Source organism: Salvelinus alpinus, chromosome 5 (assembly GCF_045679555.1).
Source record: "Salvelinus alpinus chromosome 5, SLU_Salpinus.1, whole genome shotgun sequence".
In the NCBI taxonomy this organism is placed as follows: domain Eukaryota; kingdom Metazoa; phylum Chordata; class Actinopteri; order Salmoniformes; family Salmonidae; genus Salvelinus; species Salvelinus alpinus.
This window is the reverse complement of record NC_092090.1, coordinates 11,034,098-11,044,162: the sequence shown is the minus strand read 5'-3', so window position 1 is coordinate 11,044,162 and position 10,065 is coordinate 11,034,098. Positions and strand designations below refer to the sequence as shown.

The 10,065-nt window shown below is 43.3% G+C and overlaps 1 protein-coding gene across 2 annotated transcripts in view; it reads left to right on the top strand.

Annotated features, from left to right (window-relative positions):
• pde8a (phosphodiesterase 8A) overlaps positions 1-8,280 on the top strand; it is a 151,231-nt gene extending 142,951 nt beyond the window's left edge. For both annotated transcript variants that reach the window (XM_071400566.1, XM_071400565.1), the window contains exons 21-22: positions 155-284; positions 4,444-8,280. In XM_071400566.1, coding sequence (XP_071256667.1) covers positions 155-284; positions 4,444-4,550 — 237 coding nt within the window. In that variant the 3' untranslated portion in view covers positions 4,551-8,280. The remainder of the gene's footprint in view (positions 1-154; positions 285-4,443) is intronic.
• The last annotated feature ends 1,785 nt before the right edge of the window (positions 8,281-10,065 follow it).

The following is a 10,065-nucleotide window of genomic DNA, read 5'->3' as shown; positions in this document are numbered from 1 at the left end:
GATATACTGTACCAGTCAGGAAATATTGGTAGACACTCAGTAAAGACACTGTGTGTGTGTGTGTGTGTGTGTGTGTGTGTGTGTGTGTGTGTGTGTGTGTGTGTGTGTGTGTGTGTGTGTGTGTGTGTGTGTGTGTGTGTGTGTGTGTTTTCAGACTGACGAGGAGAAGAGGCAGAGTCTACCGGTGGTCATGCCTGTGTTTGACAGGAACACCTGCAGCATTCCTAAGTCCCAGATCTCCTTCATAGACTACTTCATCACAGACATGTTCGACGCCTGGGATGGTAAGGACTTACGTTAGCTACCTGATCTAAGGCTTCAGCTCAGCGGGCTAACAGTGTTTCGATGCTTGGGATGGTAATAACTGTTAACCCTATCTGCTCTATATAACAGAGGACTTGATGACTTGTTCCCTGAATCTAATGTCTAAGCTTCACCTCAGCAGCTTCCTGAATCTAATGTCTAAGCTTCAGCTCAGCAGCTCCCTGAATCTAATGTCTAAGCTTCTGCAGCTCCCTGAATCTAATGTCTAAGCTTCACCTCAGCAGCTTCCTGAATCTAATGTCTAAGCTTCAGCAGCTCCCTGAATCTAATGTCTAAGCTTCACCTCAGCAGCTTCCTGAATCTAATGTCTAAGCTTCAGCAGCTCCCTGAATCTAATGTCTAAGCTTCACCTCAGCAGCTTCCTGAATCTAATGTCTAAGCTTCACCTCAGCAGCTTCCTGAATCTAATGTCTAAGCTTCAGCAGCTCCCTGAATCTAATGTCTAAGCTTCACCTCAGCAGCTTCCTGACTCTAATGTCTAAGCTTCACCTCAGCAGCTCCCTGAATCTAATGTCTAAGCTTCAGCAGCTCCCTGAATCTAATGTCTAAGCTTCACCTCAGCAGCTTCCTGAATCTAATGTCTAAGCTTCAGCAGCTCCCTGAATCTAATGTCTAAGCTTCACCTCAGCAGCTTCCTGACTCTAATGTCTAAGCTTCACCTCAGCAGCTCCCTGAATCTAATGTCTAAGCTTCAGCAGCTCCCTGAATCTAATGTCTAAGCTTCACCTCAGCAGCTTCCTGAATCTAATGTCTAAGCTTCAGCAGCTCCCTGAATCTAATGTCTAAGCTTCACCTCAGCAGCTCCCTGAATCTAATGTCTAAGCTTCAGCAGCTCCCTGAATCTAATGTCTAAGCTTCAGCAGCTTCCTGAATCTAATGTCTAAGCTTCAGCAGCTCCCTGAATCTAATGTCTCAGCTTCACCTCAGCAGCTCCCTGAATCTAATGTCTCAGCTTCACCTCAGCAGCTTCCTGAATCTAATGTCTAAGCTTCAGCTCAGCAGCTTCCTGAATCTAATGTCTAAGCTTCACCTCAGCAGCTCCCTGAATCTAATGTCTAAGCTTCACCTCAGCAGCTTCCTGAATCTAATGTCTAAGCTTCACCTCAGCAGCTCCCTGAATCTAATGTCTAAGCTTCACCTCAGCAGCTCCCTGAATCTAATGTCTCAGCTTCACCTCAGCAGCTTCCTGAATCTAATGTCTCAGCTTCACCTCAGCAGCTTCCTGAATCTAATGTCTAAGCTTCACCTCAGCAGCTCCCTGAATCTAATGTCTAAGCTTCACCTCAGCAGTTCCCTGAATCTAATGTCTAAGCTTCACCTCAGCAGCTCCCTGAATCTAATGTCTAAGCTTCACCTCAGCAGCTAACACAGTCAGTGTTTTGGGGCAAAGACGCTCGCATCACGAGCAACCTTCCCTAAGACCTTAAGGCTGGCTAGACTAATGTACCAATCTAAAAAATGTTATCTGACGTGGGTAAGTGACTGTCAGTGACAGACATAACAAGAGGAAAACTTCTGATTCACAACCACATTAAGAAGTGTCACCACGTGTATTCTTCTGTTCTAACTCTCAACAGGAAGTTGAGACCCTGACTGAGTTAAAAAAAAAGAATGTACAAATAATAATGTTTTTGGAAATTGGCCTACAGAACCGTCAGCCGCCAGTTTTCCATCTATTGTCTAAACAGTACAGCTACATAGTCTACAGTATAACTACATAGTCTACAGTATAACTACATAGTCTACAGTATAACTACATAGTCTACAGTATAACTACATAGTCTACAGTATAGCTACATAGTCTACAGTATAGCTACATAGTCTACAGTATAGCTACATAGTCTACAGTATAACTACATAGTCTACAGTATAGCTACATAGTCTACAGTATAGCTACATAGTCTACAGTACAGCTACGTAGTCTACAGTATAGCTACATAGTCTACAGTATAGCTACATAGTCTACAGTACAGCTACGTAGTCTACAGTATAGCTACATAGTCTACAGTATAGCTACATAGTCTACAGTATAGCTACATAGTCTACAGTATAACTACATAGTCTACAGTATAGCTACATAGTCTACAGTATAGCTACATAGTCTACAGTACAGCTACGTAGTCTACAGTATAGCTACATAGTCTACAGTATAGCTACATAGTATACAGTACAGCTACGTAGTCTACAGTATAGCTACATAGTCTACATTATAGCTACATAGTCTACAGTATCGCTACATAGTCTACAGTACAGCTACGTAGTCTACAGTATAGCTACATAGTCTACAGTATAGCTACATAGTATACAGTACAGCTACGTAGTCTACAGTATAGCTACATAGTCTACATTATAGCTACATAGTCTACAGTATCGCTACATAGTCTACAGTACAGCTACGTAGTCTACAGTATAGCTACATAGTCTACAGTATAGCTACATAGTCTACAGTATAGCTACGTAGTCTACAGTATAACGACATAGTCTACAGTATAGCTACATAGTCTACAGTACAGCTACGTAGTCTACAGTATAGCTACATAGTCTACATTATAGCTACGTAGTCTACAGTATAACGACATAGTCTACAGTATAGCTACATAGTCTACAGTATAGCTACGTAGTCTACAGTATAACGACATAGTCTACAGTATAGCTACATAGTCTACAGTACAGCTACGTAGTCTACAGTATAGCTACATAGTCTACAGTATAGCTACGTAGTCTACAGTATAGCTACGTAGTCTACAGTATAGCTATGTAGTCTACAGTACAGCTACGTAGTCTACAGTATAGCTACGTAGTCTACAGTATAGCTACATAGTCTACAGTATAGCTACGTAGTCTACAGTATAGCTATGTAGTCTACAGTACAGCTACGTAGTCTACAGTACAGCTACATAGTCTACAGTATAGCTACATAGTCTACAGTATAGCTACATAGTCTACAGTATAGCTACATAGTCTACAGTATAGCTACATAGTCTACAGTATAGCTACATAGTCTACATTATAGCTACATAGTCTACAGTACAGCTACGTAGTCTACAGTATAGCTATGTAGTCTACAGTATAGCTACGTAGTCTACAGTATAGCTACGTAGTCTACAGTATAGCTACATAGTCTACATTATAGCTACATAGTCTACAGTACAGCTACGTAGTCTACAGTATAGCTACATAGTCTACAGTATAGCTACATAGTGACTTAGTCGGTACATCTGTACGGTACTGACTGTACTGATGGTACTGACTGTACTGATGGTACTGACTGTAATGATGGTACTGACTGTACCGATGGTACTGATGGTACCGACTGTACTGACTGTACTTACTGTACTGATGGTACCGACTGTACTGATGGTACTGACTGTACTGATGGTACTGACTGTACCGATGGTACTGATGGTACCGACTGTACTGACTGTACTTACTGTACTGATGGTACCGACTGTACTGATGGTACTGACTGTACTGATGGTACTGACTGTACCGATGGTACTGATGGTACCGACTGTACTGACTGTACTTACTGTACTGATGGTACCGACTGTACTGATGGTACCGACTGTACTGACTGTACTTACTGTACTGATGGTACCGACTGTACTGATGGTACCGACTGTACTGACGGTACTGATGGTACCGACTGTACTGATGGTACTGACTGTACTGATGGTACTGACTGTACTGATGGTACTGACTGTACTGATGGTACCGACTGTACTGACTGTACTGATGGTACCGACTGTACTGATGGTACTGACTGTACTGATGGTACTGACTGTACTGATGGTACCGACTCTACTGACTGTACTGATGGTACCGACTGTACTGATGGTACTGACTGTACTGATGGTACTGATGGTACCGACTGTACTGATGGTACTTACTGTACTGACGGTACTGACTGTACTGATGGTACTGACTGTACTGATGGTACCGACTGTACTGATGGTACTGACTGTACTGATGGTACCGACTGTACTGACGGTACTGACTGTACTGATGGTACTGATGGTACTGACTGTACCGACTGTACTGATGGTACCGACTGTACTGACTGTACATCCTCATTTTAATCCGTCCTAAATCAATCATTCAGTGATCTTTTGTCCCCAGCGTTCGCAGACCTTCCCAACCTCATGCAGCACCTGGACAACAACTTCAAGTATTGGAAAGGCCTGGACGAGCGGAAGCTGCACAGCCTGCGTCCTCCCCCAGAGTAGGAGCACCCTGACTGGGGTCGACGCCAGGCCCTGGGCCCCTCCTTGGTTCCTGTCCGTCCAGGGCTACCAAGCCTTCACTCTTCTGCTTCTGTAACACGCCATCAAGCGTCCACATGTCCGTCCAACAGAGACAACACATACTGACAGACGGACGGACGGACGTGCTGCAGCAACACCAGGCTCTTGCCTCTTGCTTCATACATAAACCTCGCTAGCTGAGGATGGATGATGGACAGACACACGGCGCCTCAGAGTCCTTATAAACAACCAGTGCCTGGTGGGCTTGTCTGTATGCTCCTACTGATGCCAGTGAGGCTGTGTGAGGGACTGTTCTTCTCCCAGCCAACCTAGTGATGGATGTACCATCCCCCTAGTACTCACACACACACGGGTTCCCCCTGCCTCTCTCTCTCTGTCTCTCTGTCAGTCAGAGGCTGAGGATGTTACTGTCTCTCTGCAGACTGACTGCTGGTTCACTGTTGGTAGAGCTACGGAGAAACACACAAACAAACTGAACATTGAGATGTCAGGTGGTTTCAAGTCTCTGGCACCTCCAATGAAAAACTGTTTGGAGGATCAGCTGATGGGACAGGTCACAATACACCGTTTTCCCTTCCAAATGGCACCCTTCCATTTGGGATGGCCCACAATGTCAAATCCACATCAGACCGTACTACCCAGTGTGTGGTGGGCGTTCGACCGGATAAATCCCTATATCGCCCCCCAGTGGCCACCAGGTTGAACTACACTACTCCACCTCCACTGGCTGCCACCATCACCCTTCACTATGTCTTCTATCTGTATTTCTTTTGTGTCTTTGTCCTTCAGAAGCACCTCGTCCACTAGAGGACCTGTAGCGACGGGATGAGACATGAGGCCGTCCTAAACACACTAAAATTGTGTTCCATATAACACCCTATTCCCTTTATAGTGCACTACTTTTGACCAGAATCCTAGTCAAGAGTAGTGCACTATTGCCGTATAGGCCCTGGTCAAATGTAGTGCACTATAAAGGGAATAGGGTGCCATTTTTGGACGCATCCAGAGACATACGGTTGTGTGGGGTGGGGGTGTGATCACGGGTGTTCAGTGGGTGGAGCTAATTAACTGTCCTCAGGCCCCTGGTGAAAGACACAAACATTCAGACATCTTGGTCATAGCTAGGTCATTATTACAGACAATTTGGTATTTTTATTTTGTTTTAAATGTTCCATATTTTCTTTACAACAAAAAAATAATGTGTAACATCAATTAATGAATTAACGGATGAAGATGATGATGAAGAAATTAGAACAAAAATAAGAAAAGATGAAAGAAAGAAAAGCCAAAGCTGAATAACATAATATTATATAACTCTCTGAGTCTTGTCGATGAGGAGGAGGAGGATTATTATCCATAAGAAAACATTAACGTTATAAACATTTTATTTTATTTTAGTACAGTATCAGTTTGAATGGACATCTTTGTATTGCACTGTAAAACAACTGTTAAATTGTGTATAATGTCTCAGTGATTTAGTCCATGGATGGGAATCGGGACATTAACTGGTGGGAATAAGCTGTTGTTGTTGTCGTCTCATCACCTCTGCCAGTTTGTGTGTGTGTGTATCACATTTCAGTTGAATACATTCAGTTGGACAACTGACTAGGTATCCCCGTTTCCATCGGCGATCTCACCTGTCTGTGGATTTAACAAACTCTGTTGACCGGCAGAAAGGAACTCACGTCATCCCGCTACAGCAGAAATCTGAGAACAAGAAAAACTATGTTTTGGACTAGAAATTTTTCTCACAGAAATGTTTGTATCAGGTTTATCCTACTGAAACAGACTGCCTTATTTTATACAATATTTCTACAGTACACCGTAGAGCTACAGTGCATCGTCCCATCTACAGTACATCGTAGAGCTACAGTACATCGTCCCAGCTACTGTACATCATCCCAGCTACAGTACACCGTAGAGCTACAGTACATCATCCCATCTACAGTACATCGTCCCAGCTACAGTACATCGTCCCAGCTACAGTACATCGTCCCAGCTACAGTACATCGTCCTAGCTACAGTACACCGTAGAGCTACAGTACATCGTCCCATCTACAGTACATCGTCCCAGCTACAGTACATCGTCCTAGCTACTGTACATCATCCTAGCTACAGTACATCGTCCCAGCTACAGTACATCGTCCCAGCTACAGTACATCGTCCTAGCTACAGTACACCGTAGAGCTACAGTACATCGTCCCATCTACAGTACACCGTAGAGCTACAGTAAGTACATCGTCATAGCTACAGTACATCGTCCCATCTACAGTACATCGTCCCATCTAAAGTACATCGTCCCAGCTACTGTACATCGTCCCAGCTACAGTACATCGTCCCAGCTACAGTACATCGTCCCAGCTACTGTACATCATCCCAGCTACAGTACATCATCCCAGCTACAGTACATCGTCCCAGCTACAGTACATCGTCCTAGCTACAGTACATCGTCCCATCTACAGTACATCGTCCCAGCTACAGTACATCGTCCCAGCTACTGTACATCGTCCCAGCTACAGTGCATCGTAGAGCTACAGTACATCGTCCCAGCTACAGTACATCGTAGAGCTACAGTACATCGTCACAGCTACAGTACATCGTCCCAGCTACAGTACATTGTCCCATCTACAGTACATCGTCCCATCTACAGTACATCGTCCCAGCTACAGTACATCGTAGAGCTACAGTACATCGTCCCATCTACAGTACATCGTCCCATCTACAGTACATCGTCCCAGCTACAGTACATCGTCCCATCTACAGTACATCGTCCCAGCTACAGTACATCGTAGAACTACAGTACATCCCACTGTGCAATGGATAAGGACATATGGACATTTTTTAATAACATAGTCAGAAAACAAATGTATAAGTAAATGTCAATATTTTTATAGACTATGAATTTTACACTGGAGTGACAAGAATAACAGAACAACTTAGTAACTCTCTGGGTACCTGCTGTGAAATGTTTTGTTGGGTAGAGAAACATTTCAGTCCTGTAAACAGAGAAACTCTGTCTGTGTCCGAAATTGCACTCTATTCCCTATATGGTGCATCTCTGGTTAAAAGTAGTGCACTATATAGGGAATAGGGTGCCAGCCCTGGTCAAAAGTAGTGCACTATATAGGGAATAGGGTGCCAGCCCTGGTCTAAAGTAGTGCACTACATAGGGAATAGGGTGCCATTTGGTACGCACACTATATGATTATAATGATCAATTAAGGATGTGGTTCACAGAATTGTCTATCACTGTCTTTTCCCCTCTGTCTCCTAGAAACCAGCTTGCTTTGACTTGATGTTGACCAACGTCGTCCTATTATTGGCCATTTGTTCAAGATCCTTGTAACACGCAGACAAGGAGTCACTTTACCCAGGGTGCTCTGCCCAAGGGTGCTTTCAGATGAGGATACTAATATATGTTAAACAATGTTGCTTATTAAGATGATGTCCTATTTAAACAGTATATAAATACCATAACACATAAGCCAACGTCGGTTGATGATGATGTGTTTTATTATTATTGACCGATGAGTAACTTAATAACTCTTTCAGGCTGAATTAAACACTTAATCAGGGAATTGGTTTGTTCCTTATGATTCACTACTACTTCTGGTCTGAAGGCACCGAAGAAAATAAGAAAATAGGAAACAAATTAGAAATGATTCAATGGAGAATAAAATAATGACAATGACTTCTGTTGCACCATGTGTTCAGTAACGAGACAATTTACTGGTCAGGACTCACAATCTCTATCTCTCTCCTCCTCTTTCTCTCTCTGTCTCTCTCTCTCCCTTCTATCTCTCTCTCTCCCCCTCTATCTCTCTCTCACCCTCTCTCTCCCCCCCTCTCTTTCAACACACACACACTGAAATACATATCATGTGGCTGAACGGTCACACTTGTGATGCCTTGGAGATGAAGACAGCCTGCTGTTACTGCTGGAGTATACAGTACACAGTGTGTCCGTTTCTATAGTTGATATCATTTCTATTGTGTCATGTATGTCTACTCTACTGTATGCTAACTCTCACTACCAACCCAACCCAGTTCTCTCTTCTGAGTTTAGTCCAGCCTTTCAGCCTGGCCTCATAGACTAGACGTAACATAGTTAACACAAATGAGTATGATATGTTATATTTGGTATGGCTACTTAAAACAGAAGGTTACTTAAGACAAAAGGAAGGAAATTGGTCTGGGAGGATGGGGTGGTGTATAACGCGAACATCTAGTAACTCACCGGTTCCGTGTTCGATTCAAATCACGGACAACTTGAGCATTTTAGCTAATTAGCAACTTTACAACTACTTACTACTTGTCAGCTACTTAGCATGTTAGCTAACCCTTCCGCTAGCCATAAACGCTAATTCTAGCGGTCCAAACTAATGCACAGTACACTGCGGCCTGCACCAGATATCACTTTGTTTTCTATTCTCTTTTTAATTACTACTCCTTTAGAGGTGAATCCTGTAACTTCCACTTAAGCCACATTTTAACATAGTCTACTGTTGACGTCAATGCATGGCTGAGTGGGAGTAAGGATTCGTCACTAACCTTTAGTTTATTTACCACGTCCTCATTTCATATCAAAACACCCAATGATCAGCAACGGGAGAGATCTTGACAAGGGGCTCAGCCCTGAGAGAGAAAGAGGAACTGCAGTATAATGGTAGAAAAGAAAGACAAGATATCTGACATTCCAAATAGACACTTTTCTGTACGGATCAAATAGCCAACTTCTAAAACCAGATGAGCCTATTCCCCTTTTTCAGGCATCCAGATACTTGATTTGTTCAGTATAGTAAACGTACACCAGCCTCAACCTCATATATCCTTCTACAGATACTGATATGATATATACACTGAACAAAAAATATAAACGCAACATGTAAAGTGTTGGTCCCATGTTACATGAGCTGAAATAAAAGATCCCTGAAATGTTCCATTAGCACAAAAAGCTTATTTCTCTCAAATTTTGTCCACAAATTTGTTTACATCCCTGTTAGTGAGCATTTCTCCTTTTTGCCAAGATAATCCATGCACCTGACAGGTGTGGCAAATCAAGAAGCTGATTAAACAGCATGATCATTACACAGGTGCTCCTTGTGCTGGGGACAATAAAAGGCCACTCTAAAATGTGCAGTTTTGTCACACAACACAATGCCACAGATATCTCAAGTATTGAGGGAGCGTGCAATTGGCATTCTGACTGCAGGAATGTCCACCAAAGCTGTTGGCAGATAATTAAATGTTAATTTCCCAACCACAAGTCGTTTCAGATCATTTGTCAGTACGTCCAACCGGCCTCACAACCGCAGACCACGTGTAACCATGCCAGCCCAGGACCTCCACATCCGGCTTCTTCACCTGCGGGATCGTCTGAGACCAGCCACCCTGACAGCTGATGAAACCGTGGGTTTGCACAACCAAAGATTTTCTGCACCAACTGTCAGAAACCGTCTCAGGGAAGCTCATCTGC